Source organism: Lagopus muta, chromosome 19, assembly GCF_023343835.1.
Source record: "Lagopus muta isolate bLagMut1 chromosome 19, bLagMut1 primary, whole genome shotgun sequence".
NCBI classification, from domain to species: Eukaryota; Metazoa; Chordata; class Aves; order Galliformes; family Phasianidae; genus Lagopus; species Lagopus muta.
The window spans coordinates 4,926,517-4,940,779 of NC_064451.1; the positions used below are offsets into that span (position 1 = coordinate 4,926,517).

At 46.3% G+C, this 14,263-nt stretch overlaps 1 protein-coding gene across 4 annotated transcripts in view; it reads left to right on the top strand.

The window, feature by feature from the left end:
- FAM102A (family with sequence similarity 102 member A) overlaps positions 1 to 14,263 on the top strand; it is a 35,568-nt gene that overhangs the window by 13,789 nt on the left and 7,516 nt on the right. For all 4 annotated transcript variants that reach the window (XM_048965775.1, XM_048965778.1, XM_048965777.1 and 1 more), the window contains exons 3-7: positions 6,101 to 6,221; positions 6,537 to 6,566; positions 9,583 to 9,699; positions 10,185 to 10,231; positions 13,172 to 13,326. In XM_048965775.1, coding sequence (XP_048821732.1) covers positions 6,101 to 6,221; positions 6,537 to 6,566; positions 9,583 to 9,699; positions 10,185 to 10,231; positions 13,172 to 13,326 — 470 coding nt within the window. The remainder of the gene's footprint in view (positions 1 to 6,100; positions 6,222 to 6,536; positions 6,567 to 9,582; positions 9,700 to 10,184; positions 10,232 to 13,171; positions 13,327 to 14,263) is intronic.

A 14,263-nucleotide genomic window follows, 5' to 3' on the forward strand; every position in this document is an offset into this window, starting at 1 on the left:
GGAGGTATTCCTGTTCCCTGCCTCACACTGATGGATCTTTATTGAGATTGATCACTGCTTTCGAGGGAGCTGTAATGCAGTTCAGAAGCTGTGTGTCTTCGGAAATGGGCTTCTTCTGGGAATAAGGTTAAAGCCATAAGAAGTCAATCACTTGCCTACTAGATACCAGCTTATTTTTATGGAGAACTTGGCATCCTGTTATTATTTCACATTAACCTTGTCACGCTTCCCTCCTCAGCTTGGTTTTGCTCTGGCTCTTCCCTTTCCTACCTCTCATGGGTGTGAAGCTGTCCTGCCCTGCAGTGGGGCAGCTTTGGAGTCTCTTGCCTTCGTTTCTCAGCTGTGGCTGAAGTCACTTCCATTAAATGTTTTCTCCTGTACAATCACTGTTTTTTGTTTTCTCCTGCATTTTTCTCTGGGACATGTGAGTAATTCATTCTAATGGTGTTGGTGCTCAAGTTTGACATTTAGAGAGCACAAATCTCCCCTCTGGTGTAATGGAGGGCTACATCAATCACTGGGACTGTGGGTAGGGTCCTTCCCTACCACAGTGCACTGAAATGTCTTTGCTGGGGATTCAGAAGTTAATTTTACGAGCACTTGGTGGATGTGATGACCTCAGTACTGAACCCTTTTTTGAAACACTTGCAGTGAAACATCCAAATAAGACTTGTTTCCAATGACAAAGACTTGCTTAGTTCTCTTACTAACACGGTCTGCATCATCTCTCTCTGAGCCATTTTTCCATCATAACTGCTAATGTCGACCGTGCAACAAGCACCACTTGTCAGCTGGAGAATACAGGGTTGTTTGCAGCAGGGGAGGCATCCAGCTATTTGGGTTGGCTGTTGTTTTGGTCAGTGATGTAAGCCCAGTCGCAACAGAGTCACTTTATTGTTGAGAGCTGCTTGCTGTCCTTTCTGTTCATTTTGGTCAAAAAATCCTGAAATCCCTCCATGTAAATAAATTTCCATAAAGCACTTCTTCCCCTCCAGGTCACACTGTTGGATTTTGTTGTATTCCGTCTCCAGCTGCTTTGTTGTTGTTTTTACAACCCTGTACGGTGTTCCCCAAGGAATGTGGTCTATCACCAATCCTGCACCAGATATTCGAACTGAAATCCCTCGCACTCAGCAGTCTGCTTTGCTTCCCACCTGCATTTGGCCTGGCAGCAGGTAGAAGGGCAGCAGCCCTTGGTCCTTGGGAACGTGGCAGGTTCCCACACGAGTGCTCAGCGTTCTGTCTGCTAGTCCTGCTGGCTGCTGGTTCTTTCCTTTTCCTTGCAAGGCATCTGGGTGGCAAAGCCTTGGAGATACAGGTTTTTTAATAACATCTGTGCTGCAGTGAAGTGCTCTGTCCTAAGCCTGTTATTTGGGGACATGGCATTTGGATTGTAAGTCTAAGCCAGCTAATGGCTAGATAAAGGCTCGCTTTCTATTGCATGTATTTTCACCTACCTTTATATTGTCTGTGCTTTATGGGCACTGATTAGGCCTTCTGTTTGCAGCAGGACTTGCCATGTTTATAAGATGGTGTAAATGCTGGTGTGCAGGGAGTGCAGCACTGTGAATGCTGGTACAGAAAGGGTTTGTCAGGTGTTTGTGCTAGGCCGTACAGAAGGTGTCTCTTTCCTTACAGCTTTGCACTAGATGACCTGGTTAAAATAGAAGCTGTCTTCTCCAGAGTGTAACACAGGACTGTTCCAGGCTTTCTGAGCTAAGGGGCTGTCAGCAATCCTGCTCTAATTCTTCCTTCAAGAGTGCTGGGGAAGAGATTAGGCAGCCTTAATGATGTGTCCCTGCAGCTGAGAGAGGAGCCAAGGTCTGCGTGGAGAGAAATGCTGGAGGAGATGTATGGCATCGCCCTTCAGATGCAGTCTGTTGAAAGAAGTTATGTTTTTACTTTCCTCAGTAACTGTGGGCATGTCTTTGTGCCCACGCTGCCCTCCTCCCCAGGAGACCCACTGCTGCGCCATCAGAGCCCCTTCAGAATTTTCAATCGGCTGCCCTTCAAAGGAGTCTAAGCTGAGGCTTGGTGGTCTCTTCACGATGGCACTGTCTTTCTGTGCCTTATCAGATGGAGATGTGAGATCAGTGATGCTACGCTGCTGTAGGAGGTGGTGAACCAGCCGGGGGAGCAGAGCACTGTCTGCTGAGAGCAGGGCAGGGGATTTGTTCTGCCTGAGGGATCTGATGCAGGACTGGGGGGTGTGTGGGCTGGGCAGCAGCAAGAGAGCTTGCCCTAGCCTTTGTGCAAATGAGGAGGAGGGGAGCTGAATAAGAAGCTCTTTGTGTATGCTTATCTATGTGCTGTCTCTTTAGCTTGAGGTTTTCCCACATCTGCTCCCATGTACGAAACATCAAACTGACACGCGTTGCTCTACTGAAATGTTTGGTGTTTCAAAAGCTATTTTGTGTTGTCTTTGCCTTCCCAGTAAGCCTGTAGCCCTTCCGTAGCGTTTTGTACTTCTGGCTGTCTTACATACAACTACTGCTGTAAAGTAAGGGTGATACATCTGCATTTCTAAACAATTCAGCAAGGCAAAATTAATTCCTCAGGCTGTGTTTGAGACGCTGTACCCAGCTGGGCACAGCTCTGCTTCGAGGCTGTAAATAGAAGTTCTAATTCCTGTTGTGGTGTCTGGTGGGGCAGGACTCATGTTAGTCTGAAGTAGCATGGCTCTCATACGTGGCCTTTTCTAGGAGCACTGCCTTGTGTGCTTGTTGGAGCTGACTCGCAGTTAGCGCTGTGGCTTTCTGCAGCAGCGCTGCTCTCTCTGCAGCACTGAAATCACAGTTGGTAAACATCTCGTCCATAAAATCTGTTCCTAGTGCTTTCTCCCGCCTGTCTCAGAGCTGCAGTGAGGCTGTGTGAGATCTGGGCCCCAAGAGGCGTTGTGGCTTTCACCAAGCACTGTTAGTTCTGCACTGGGATGTAACAGTAGGCAGTGCAGTGGGTTACAGCTGTGCATCACTGCCGTGAGTTCGGCTCAGATGTGCTGTGGTGGAACATCCTTGGTCTGCACCTTGCCTGGTAAAGGCTGTCCCACTGCTTGGCACCGGGCTGACGTGGGCCAGGAGCCCAAATGCCCCACAGCATTGCCTTTGGGACACTGCTTGTCCCAAAAGCTGCTGTAGGCTCATGTTGGTTTGTTCTCTGCTGGTATATTTAGGTCTGGGAGAGTAATTATATAGCTTTGAATAAGCCTTGAGGTAGAAGAGGGCGAAGCTGAGCCTGGAGGGGATGTGGCCTCATGAGGGCTTTGCTGTAAAATAGGACAGTTTTTGTTGGTTGTTTTTTTTATTATTTAAATAAAACTTCAGAAGTCCTGCTGAATTGACACCTAGTACCCAGCATTGGTTTGGTCTATTTCTGATGCTTCAAAGACAGAGCAAAATTTTAAATGGAGCCCTTTTGGTTTTCAGCTGTTAGTTTCAGGGTTTGCTTTTAGGTGCTGTGTGATTATGCTGGAAGGAAACACCTCTGTGGGTGCTTTGGGCGTTGTTTTGATTTCTGTCTGACGGATGCTAATTGTACACCAGAGAATGTGAAGCTAAACGCTTCTCATCTGAGTCCACTTTCGTCCTATTTTAGCGCTCCCTAATTACCATCCTCACGATAACTTGATGGGAGGTGGCTAGGCAGAGCCCACCGCTTCACTACACGCTGTCTTTTGGAAATGTGGAACTAATTTCTTACAGTGTGACTTGAAACAATGCTGCTCCCTTGTCTGATCGTACAACCCCAGCCCCCACCCAGAAAAGCCACTCTTGAAAGAAAAAATGTTGGAAGTCGTTTCTGAGCGTTTGCAGGCTGGGGGCTGTCAGCAGTGCTGCCTCACCCCGTGCTGCCAATGGCTTGAGCTGAGTGCTATCTACAGCAAGTTTGGGAGGCCAGCAGATCTCCTTCACAGCAAATCTCCTTCACAAGCAACAAAGTGTTTCTTATGCTAACAGCAAGTTAGTTATGAAGGAGCTCTTTTATCAGTAATCAGTACTTTTTGCCACATTTGGAAATAACTAGCGTCAGTTGGATTTAGCAGCATCCAGCAGACGCTTCATCATCGCTGCACTGTGATACAGGAGGGGATCACAAGTAAGACTTGTGCACGCAGCCAAAGCTCCAGTCTGTACTGGCGAGTGGGGCCTGCAGCAGCACTGCTGAACCCATCGGGTGCGAAGCTGCCTTCTGAGCTTTGGTTTGAAGCTCTGGTGTCGTTAGCAAAGAGAGCACTGGCCTTGCTGTCAAGGAACCAGTGGCTCCTTTGCAAAGGACAGGAGAGCGGTGCTGCTGGAATGATTAGTGTCTCTTGCATCCTGTGCACATCCCTCGTGTTTCTGAGGCACCTGTGTTTACAAGCATTTTTTGTTCAGTTGAATCCTTTTTTCTTTTCGTCAGTACCTGAATTTTCCTTCCTTTAGATCATTTGATATATCTCCTGTGTCAGTTTCAAGGTACCTCAGTTATGAAATTTAACTCAACTAATATGGCTGGCTAAATGAATAGGCAAAGCCATTTTTATCCCTCTGGGAACCTGTCTTCTCTTGCCTGAAGGAGCTGGAATGACTTGAGTGGAGCAGTGAGAACCAGATCTCATCTTCAATAAATCCCAAATCCGAAGGTATTTTCAGCACTTAGATGTCTAACATTTCAATGTCTTCCATTTCCAGATGGCAGTTTTAAGTTTGCTGCCTTGAAGGAGCTGCTGTCTTCTGTTTTCCCACCTTTTAGTGAAGGATGATCAGCCCTCTGCCTTACAGGGGATTACAGATTTTAGTTTATCACCTACCCCTTCTCTGGGCTCTGCTCTTGGCTCCAGCCAGCACGCTGAAGTCTATCAGGATAGCTGGGGACTGGGGGGGCCTGCAAGTTCAGGCCCCAGCCCATGGCTTTGTGTCAGGGTTGTGCAAGGGTTCTGTTGGGCTGACTTCTGCTCCTTCCTTCTCAGGAGGAGTTGAGTCAATATCAGGATTGATTTCTTCCCTTTTCCCCCAATATCTCGAGCCTACACTGTGCCTGGGTCAGACCGCAGGAAGCTTTTCTCTCCCTGCCAAAGCAAACAGTTTATCTTGTGCCCTTGCCCCTTTTGTCCTGTGCTGAGAGAAGAGATAAGAGTTCTATGCAGACTTGCTAACTCACAGCGTTCAGCAGTGCCTGCCTCCCCTTAATTGGCCCAAGACCAAGGCCTGAGCTGTAAGGAGATCACTTGGTGCTGAGGATCACTCGCTGCCCAGGGCCTTGCAGAAGGTTCCCCACACCTCCTTTTGTGCTCCTTGGAACCCACGTTCTTTAGGAGGTGAATTTCAGCCTTCTTTGAGAGCTTTGCAGAAATCCAGTCTGTACCTGAAGCATTTCATGTGCTCAGAGAGCCTCTTCTTCCTCCTCATATTCCTCTCGTGGCTCTGGTGCATGCCTGAGTCACAGCCTCCCAACTCACCCAGTGACTGGGGCAGGATGGGGAGAGCTGGGTGAGGAGGATTGCTCTGTCTGCTGGGACTGTTCTTGTTGCAGTGACATCCACAACCTTTGTGTGAAGCGTACTGCATGTGCTTGGCACGGTCCTGTCTGCATGCACCTGAGAGTGTTTCCACCTGTGTTTTTTTCCTCCATCAGGCCAGCTGTTCTCATGGACTTAGTCCTGGCTTATGAGGCAAGATGGGAGGGAAAAGCTGTGCAGGAAAGAGTGCAATTTTACTGCACAGAAAGCTGTTCAAAGGTGATGCATAGGAAGACAAGCTTACAGACCTTCAGCCCAGTTCAGTTATAAAGGTTGGGTCTGTCTGGGTTGGATAGTGAATGAACTAAACCAGCAAAGCAGGAAACAAAGAGCTTGGGAGAGAGCTTAAGGCAAATGTTGGTGAGATATGATTAGTCTGCCCTGTAACCTAGATGGATTTGATCTGCATTGGCTGGTGCAATTGGTTGGTACTAAGGTTACACTCTTTGTTGCAGTTTCAGGTGGCATGGATTGAGTTACCTGGTAGAAGACCTTTGCAGACAATATTGCCAGTCAATAGCAAAGATTCTTAATAACTGGGATTGATTTGGCTCTGTACTTTCATTTGAAAACTGTGTTTTATTTTTCTTTGTATTCTCACAGAGAAGAAGTCCAGGAAAATTGTGTCCGCTGGAAAAAGAAATTTACCTTTGTGTGTAAAATGAGTGCCAACCCAGCCACAGGGCTCCTGGACCCCTGCATCTGCCGAGTATCCGTCCGTAAGGTAGGCACCAGCTTCTGCTTCCAGCAGGTGCCACCTCTATTTTGGTGTTGCTTCCCAGATGCTTTTTTTTTTGGCAGCAAGGAGGATGGTGATGGTTTACTGTGGTGGGAGGAAGGATTGTTTGGGTTAGGACAAACTGCACAGAGCCTCTTTCCCAGCCAGGGTACTTAACAGAGAGCAGGGTGTTGGTACCCTTGAGAGACAGAAGTTTGTGAAATCCTTACAGCAAATTCCAGGGTTGAGTAATGACTTTCCCCCTGTTTCCCCAGCACATGTAATAGCTGCTTTTCCTGTTTGTTTTGTCTCCCATTATAGGAGCTGAAGGGCGGAAAAACCTACTCCAAGGTAAGAGCAAAGAAAGGGCAAATGTGACAGAGTGGTGACTGCATTGTGTGCTCCTAGTGCTGTACAGCCAGTGTAAACCCGTGGCTGAACAGTCAGAAAGTGGCGTGGATGCTGCATGAAGCAGTCTGGAGAAACAGTCATTGGTTCTTAGTTTAGGCATGAGTTCAGTGATTTTCCAAAAAAACTTACTGGCGGGGACAGGATCCAGATTGTACTGGATGTGGATTTGGGAGGGGGGTTGGGAAGATGTTGTGCGTGTCCTCAAACTTTGGGGAAGTTCTGAGTCAGATGTGAACTCTTTGGCTTCTGGCAGTGTCTTGCTAATGAAGAAATACAGACTAAGTTCTGTTCTCCCAAGCACAGTAACCAGTTATGGCTGGGGTGGGCACTTCATTGCATTGTGAGCACAGGCAAAAACCTACAGCAGAAATCACTTCCTTCCCAGGGTGCAGGAGACACTGGGGCAAGAAGTGAACATTATTTTAATGTTCTGTTACACCCCTATCCTCCTCATTTTCTTGCTCAGGCTGTAGGAGAGACAATGGGCTGGATGCCACCCGCTTCTCTTTGTGCTGGAACAAGAGACAATGTTGGCTTAAAAGCAGAGCTCACACAGAGCCCGAATCCATGTTTGAGAATGAGTCACTGGTGCTAGTTTCTAATAAACAGATGTTTGGGTCGCACACAGCTGTGTAAGAATTTGTTCTAATCCTTCCTGGGGCCATGGATGTACCAGGCTTTGAGTGGAAGGCTGCACTCACACCTTAACACTGCAGTGTCACAGAGGATAATGTCGCTATCCGTGCTGTTCCTTTTTTGTGGCTAATGAAGACAGTGACTCTGGGGCATCAGTTTCTCTTCCACTACGTTCACATTGAGGGGGCAGTTATTCCTCTGTTCTGAGGAACTGCCTGTCCAGGGGGTGCAGATGAGTTGGAGAGAAGTGCCCACGTTTACCTGCTCCCACTTCAGCAGGGCTGATGGCACTGAAGCTGTTTGTGCTCAAGACAGTTTCCATAGCCTGGTGCACCTTTTGGTTTGACGTTGTTGTCACTTCAGTGTCAGGGGTTATAGAGTGGAAACTAACAGGAAGGACTGATAAAGCGGAAACTCTTTCCCAAGCTGGAAGAAACACCATCAGCTGGCTGGAAAACTGAGGAAGCTATTAGGAAAGGTTACTTCTGAAAACATCCTCTTGCTAAGGGATCCTTCCTCTATATACTGGGAGTCTGCTTCCTGAGGAGAGCGTCTGACCTCGGTGCACACTGTGGGTCTCCCACACTGCTCTGGTGTTGGTCTCTGAGAGGCTCCTGGCACTCTGTTAATGCCTTTCGGTGGAGGAATGGGGATCATGGCCACTCCTGTGCCATGTTGTACAATGCAGCCACACCAGAGGAACCTCTTCTGTCCTCCAATTGCGATGCGCTGCAGCTCAGTGTGTGGCTTTCTCCTCACCAGTTCATCTCTGAAAGATCAGAAAGTCACTGGTTTGGGGTTTTTTTTTAATTGCTGAATATTCAGCAAGAAACATAGCCCTTGATAAGAAGATAAGGAGAAAAGATGAACAGCAGGGACTAGAGAAACGTTTGAGTTAAGGGAATCCTTGAGAAGGGAGTGGAGTTAGCTTTTTCTTTTTTTTTCTTTCTTTTGGAGCAGAAAGGTTCCTGTTCTATCCCACCCCCTTTTTTTTTTCTTTGCCATCAGCTCTTGTTCCCTTTTCAGAGTGAGATGAAGGAAGCAAAGCAGGTATCTTAATCTTGTTGCTGTCATCCCTTGAATCATACTTCTTGTGCAGGCATGTTTAGGCTGCAGCTTAAACTTTTGATTTGGAACAATGGGAGCCAGAGGTCACACAGCAGTGGCTGTGGTTTGTGCTGTAACTCCCATCAGCTTCCACAGGTGGGATCACCACATTTCTTTAGCGTGGAGTTACAGTTTGAGGCTCACAGTTGAGTTGTATCATCCAGGTTGTCACCACCAGGACAGGAGGAATGCACTTAATGCATAGAATAATAGCTAGATCTGAGCTTCTTCTTTTCCACCTTCTCTCCTTGTTCTTGTGGCAGCTGATCTGTATGCTGATGTGATGCAGACTGTCTGTGCTGAGACTGTTTGGCCAAATGTGGGTTACAACATCACTTCTGGTTAGATTAGATGAGGCACGACTGACTTCTGTTGAGTTTGAAGGAAGCTGTAACTTACTTTTGGGAAAGCACTGTATTCCTACAGTAGGAGTTAGAGCAGATAAGCAAAGCTATTCTTCTTCCTTGTGTTTGTACTCTAGAGACATCAAATGCCCTCTTTGAATTTACCCGTAATCTTTAACTTCCTGTCACCTTTCATGTTTGTTTTCTGCTTTCTATAGAATGTTTACAGAGCTCACAGCTAACTCTCTCTTCTCTTCTTACTGTCAAGTGTGCTACTTGCTAGTTAAATCATAGAGATGTTGAGGAAGCTGTGGTGCAGGAGTTTCCCAGCCACATCTGTAGCAATGAAGCTCATGTATCACTGCGTGGCTCTTGACTTCCAGCTTGCTGTGCTGCAAGGCTCTGTTTTGTATTTCAGGACAGGGTCAACTTTCCTCTGTAACAGTATCCTTTCATCTCCTGGTCCACATGCTCCGCTGCATTCTGGCATGGCCCAATACAAAGAGTACCTTATTATGTTTGCGTATGTGTGATTCTGTTTTTTCCACATCGTTGACCTAGTGCCATCCACGTCCTTGGTTATGCAATGGCTACAGGCTGATTAACACTGTCCTGGCCAGCGTCACTGCTCTGTTTCCTTCCTTGCACAGAGCTGATGTCCCTCTGAGTCACCCAGCTGGGGATGGGGAATGTGTCCCTGTTCTCAGGTGTAAATGCTCTCTACAACCACATCTCTGTGTGCACTGGCTTGTGTTTCTGCTCTGACTCCCAGAGGTGCTATATTCCTTTAGTCTGTGTGTCTCCTCTATTGAGTAATTTGATTTTCTCATTTTTTTTGTTCTCTCCTCTTTCCCTTTTCTTGATGGCAGCTGGGCTTTGCTGATCTAAATCTGGCAGAATTTGCAGGCTCTGGATCCACTGTTCGTTGCTGCTTGCTGGAAGGATACGATACTAAGAACACACGACAGGACAACTCCATCCTAAAGGTACAGCAGCTGGCATTGCCACAGTGGAAATCTTACTGTTGAATTCCAAAAGATCACAACCAGAGTGTATTGCTGGGCCTGAAAGAAGGTCCTGCTATGTGTGAAGATGTTTTGCTTTTATGTTGCTAGTCTGATTCAGGAAGCTTGTCACTATCAGAGTCACCCTTTGATACACTGGCATCCATTTGGCCAAGTGATGAGCCTCAATAGCATTCTGTGTCATCAAAGAAAGCATAAACAGGGAAAAAGATAAAGTGCATGGTCAGGGTTGCCAACCTGCCTCCTGCTGAGCCACTGCAACCTGCAGATATTGATGCCAGCCCTTTGGGGAGGGAGGGAGGGAATACCTTGCTAAATTCCTGAAGCTGATCTCCTTTTGAGAGGAGGTAGGTCTCAGTAAGCTTTACTCCTGGCCCTTGGCCTCCTCCTGAAGCAAGGAGCTCTGGGCAGTATGGCTGATGATGTGCTTTGTTCCCTCTCTCCAGGTCACGATCGGGATGTCCCTGCTCTCAGGGGACCCCTGCTTCAAAACGTGAGTTTCTGAGTACTTACCTTGTTTTGGGAGACCAGAACACCATGTGCTTTTCCTGTTTTCTGCTGGAAACTAAAATTGCTGGGGAGAGGAAAAAGGTGTCCTTGAGATTAGAAAATACAGGGGAGAGCTTGAAACTGGTGGTCTAGACTGTTGAATCAGCTAGAATAGCACAACCGAGCTGTATTCTTGATTCATTTGTTCTCTGCTCTGCCTTCCAAGATATAAAAAGGAAGAATGTAGTATAAGGTAGGGGAATCCTGGATTTCAAAGCCAGTGGTAACATCTGTGAGTGTTGGGAGATGCGAGGGGTGACTGCAAAAGCTTTGTGTGTGTGTGTGTTTGTGTGTGTGTTTGTTTGTCAGTCAGTTTTCCCTGCTGCTCTATGAGATGACATGAGGGTGAAGTGTTTTTTCAAATTTTCCTTTTAAACTCAAACTGAATTTCTGGATCCCTTGCACTGGGGATTGCCTTGGTTAGGGCTTTTTTTCTCCTTTTTCCCTGGGAAAGAAATGGGTTTGTTTGCATATAGCATTTTCAGTTTCTTAATGTTGGTTAAGTGGTGTTGTGCATGAAAGATGGAGTTTCTCACAGCTCTGGGGATGGTTTTGGTGACCTCTGAGAAAGGAAAGGTCAGTGAAGAAAACAATCTTGGGAACAAGCATATTTTAGTGCATACCATGCAAGATAAAGATGTTGAGTTGAAACAGCAACAAAAATACTGCAAAGCTGAAACATCTCAGTTTCTCTGCTCTTCCACAGGGACGAGTAGGAGAGAAACTGTCACCATGCTTCTTTAAGTCCATTGTGATAAGAAAGAAGCAATACAATGAAGCTGTGATGCAGTTGTTTGCTCAACAATTGTTGGAGCACCAGTTAGCAGATGCAGCAGTACCATGTGCCTTTATACTGCACTATAAGGTTGCAAGGCTCTGCAATCTGGGCCAACCTGCAGCAGTGTGCTGTAAGGCATGTGGCTGTACACAGGACTGCTGTATGTTTGGTTGTTTTTTGTTGACTCCACAGTGTGAGAGAAGAAGGCTTTTCCTTGAGGCCATCTCTTGTAGCAGTAACATTCTAGGCTATAGGTCTGATTTGAGGAGCTAGCTTGAAGTGCATAAATTAGCCTGCATGGTTGTAAAGTGCCACGTACCTCTTGATGTAGTTTTTATTTTGTTAACACCTTTCCACAGTGTAGCAGAGACCCATAATTCAACCCATAAATGCAGTACCATCTGATTCTGGGGGGAAAAAAAAAGCTTCTGGAGGAAAATTTGAGTATGTTAACCCACTTTTAATAGTGACAGATGTTTTAAGTCCAGGTTACCAGGATTAGTTTCAATGATAAATTGAAATAATGTCTGACAATAACGTTTGACAAAAATACCTACTGCTTTTGTGGAAGCAAGCCCCCACTGCTTTGCCTGAAAATTCTGCAGAATGGAATATAAATCTCAATTTAATAGAAGTAGGGTCAGTCTGAAGGTCAAACCTCCTTACTTTCTTAAAGGATTTTTGCAGTCATCCTATTTCTTTATATGGTGATGATGTGCAAATGTCTAAAAATGGAAGCTTTGCATGTAGAATAGTCCTTGATGGGGAGAGCTTTTGAGAAATGACACTCATTAGAGGATTAGGCAAGAATTAAACTGTGCTGGGAAATCACTCCTGAATGTGCTCACTGAGCACTTGCTTTCTGCAGCAGAGCAGAGCTTCTCCTGGGTGTCCTATAGAGGGGAGCACGGGGCTGCTTGCCTGACCTGGCAGCTGCTGCAGGAACAGCTTGCTTGATGAAGGCAGTAAGGGCTTTGTTAACCTGTGAAACAGAGTCCCTGAAGTACCTGGCTGCATGTAAATCACTGATAATGCAATTAGGAAGGAGGCTTTGTGGTGGTTATTGTTTGTTTTCTGTTTGTCTGTTATTTTTTTGTTAGTTTGCTTTCCCCTGGGGACGGCATGCTGTGGGTTTCCTGGTACCTTTACAGCTCTGCCATAAGAAATGCCTTCAGTATTTTCTCCCAAAACACTGGAAGGATCCTCTCATGTAGCACCTACCCTCATTGGCCTCAGAGTTCCAAGCGAGACAAATACAAGTTTTTCTTTCTCACTCCTTGCTTAAAAAGCGTGCTGTAATGCATTGGTTGCAGTTCAGACTTCAGGCTGTAAGGAAGTTAGGGCTCCAACAGGAATATTAACCTTGCCATGCTGCACATGCCATGGCTTCTACTCAAAAACACTTCTGGAGGAAGGGAGGGGGCTCCAGGCACTTGCAGTTCTATCCTGGAGCCAGCATTTACAAAGGGATGTTGGGAGCACACAAAATAGCCAGAAAAATAATTTTGACAGCTGTAAAAATACTTTAGTCTCACTGAAAATCATCAGATTAAAAAATGGAAAGGTTATTTAAACACTGTAAAAGTGCTCTCATAGGGGATGGGGGATAAAAGGCTTCTCTCTGACCTGAGCCAGAAAGATGTAACAGGAGGGTGCTGGAATTTAGAGCTGGACAAAAGCAAACTGGTTCCTGTTTGTGAAGCTGACTGGCTGCTGGAACATGTGCTGGGGGAAAAGGGCAGCTCTGGATAGTTTCCTGGAGGACAGTGAGGTTGTCCTGCATAAATGATGGAGTGCTCCGTTTTCGCCTTAATTCACATCAAAAACTTGCTTTTCCTTGTAATCAGCAGTTTGTAAAATGCTGCATCTGCAGTCCAGGTGCATTATGAGATGGGGAAGACCTAAATATTGCATATAGCAAGGGAGTGGGGGAGAAGGGAGGAAGCAGCAAATGTTATACTGGTCAGAGAGGCTGCCAGCTTCCCTCCTTCCTTGTGAGGATGGGGGCAGGCTGAGGGGATCCTCTTGGCTCAGTGAGTCTGCCCAGTGATGGGATGATCCCCAGGCCCTGCCTCACAGCTTGTAACACTTCTCTTCTGATTACAGGCCGCCTTCCACTGCCAAATCCATCACCATACCAGGGCAGGACTCTACCCTGCAGCTTACCTGCAAGGGTGAGGGAACCACAAGCAGCAACAGCAGTTCAGCCACAATTGGTTCTCTGCGTCAGACCAAGCCAAGAGCAACCATTCTCAGCTCAGGTAGGAATGCCCATCCTGGAGCCATGCAATGCTTAGTTGTACTTGGATGCTTGCTCTTCTTTTTCCCAGCAATTGCAAGCGGGGAAATTCTTTAATATTTCATGACTTTTCAAACCCATTTTCATTGCTCTCAACTCATTTAAGAAATTCAGGGAAAACAAAACTCTCAGTAAGTGGGTCTGAGGAGAAGCAGCATGAATCTTTGCCACATCCATACCTCTGTTAGGGGAGATAAAGCAATCTGTTCTTTTTCCTGAGGAATTAATAATTAATGTATCGCGTTCATCTCTGCCTTCCATTGTGTTCAATGACACTTATCATTGTTCTCCACTCAGCTACTCTTCTAGAAAAGCTTTGAAGGTTTTAGAGGTTGGTTTGAGATCTGATGGCCTTGATCCAGCTGCTGATGCAGAGTTCTTTGGCTTCTGTACGAGCCCATTTTCAAGGACACTGCGTTTTCCTGTTGCTTTTTTTCTTCCCAGTGCACTCTAAATGTGCAGGCAGGCGCTGCACAGAAGTAGAGCTCTGGTCACATCACCTCAGTGACAGCACAGCAAGCAGGTGCTGTTCTTAAAAAGCTTGCCAGCATGTTACATTTGCACACTTTCAGATAAACTTGTTGCAAGAGAGCCAAGCTGGGGCAAGGGTGAAGAAATAGAGGTTATCCTGAAGGTTCTGTACTGAGCTCAGATATGATTTAAATAGTGTGGGCACACCAATAATAGCAGAACAAAAGCCATAACAGGAGAAGCACCCAAACAGAAATTGTAATACTTTACTGATGGTGGCCATTTGATACATTCATGCTGTTAGCTATCTGTAGTTAAAATCATTAACCTCTGGACGCTGTCCTTCTAGGTCCTTCAAGGCCCAGGTTAATTCAGGCACTGGGTACTAGAATTAATGATGAACTTAACAGAGGAAACTGTTGTTGTCA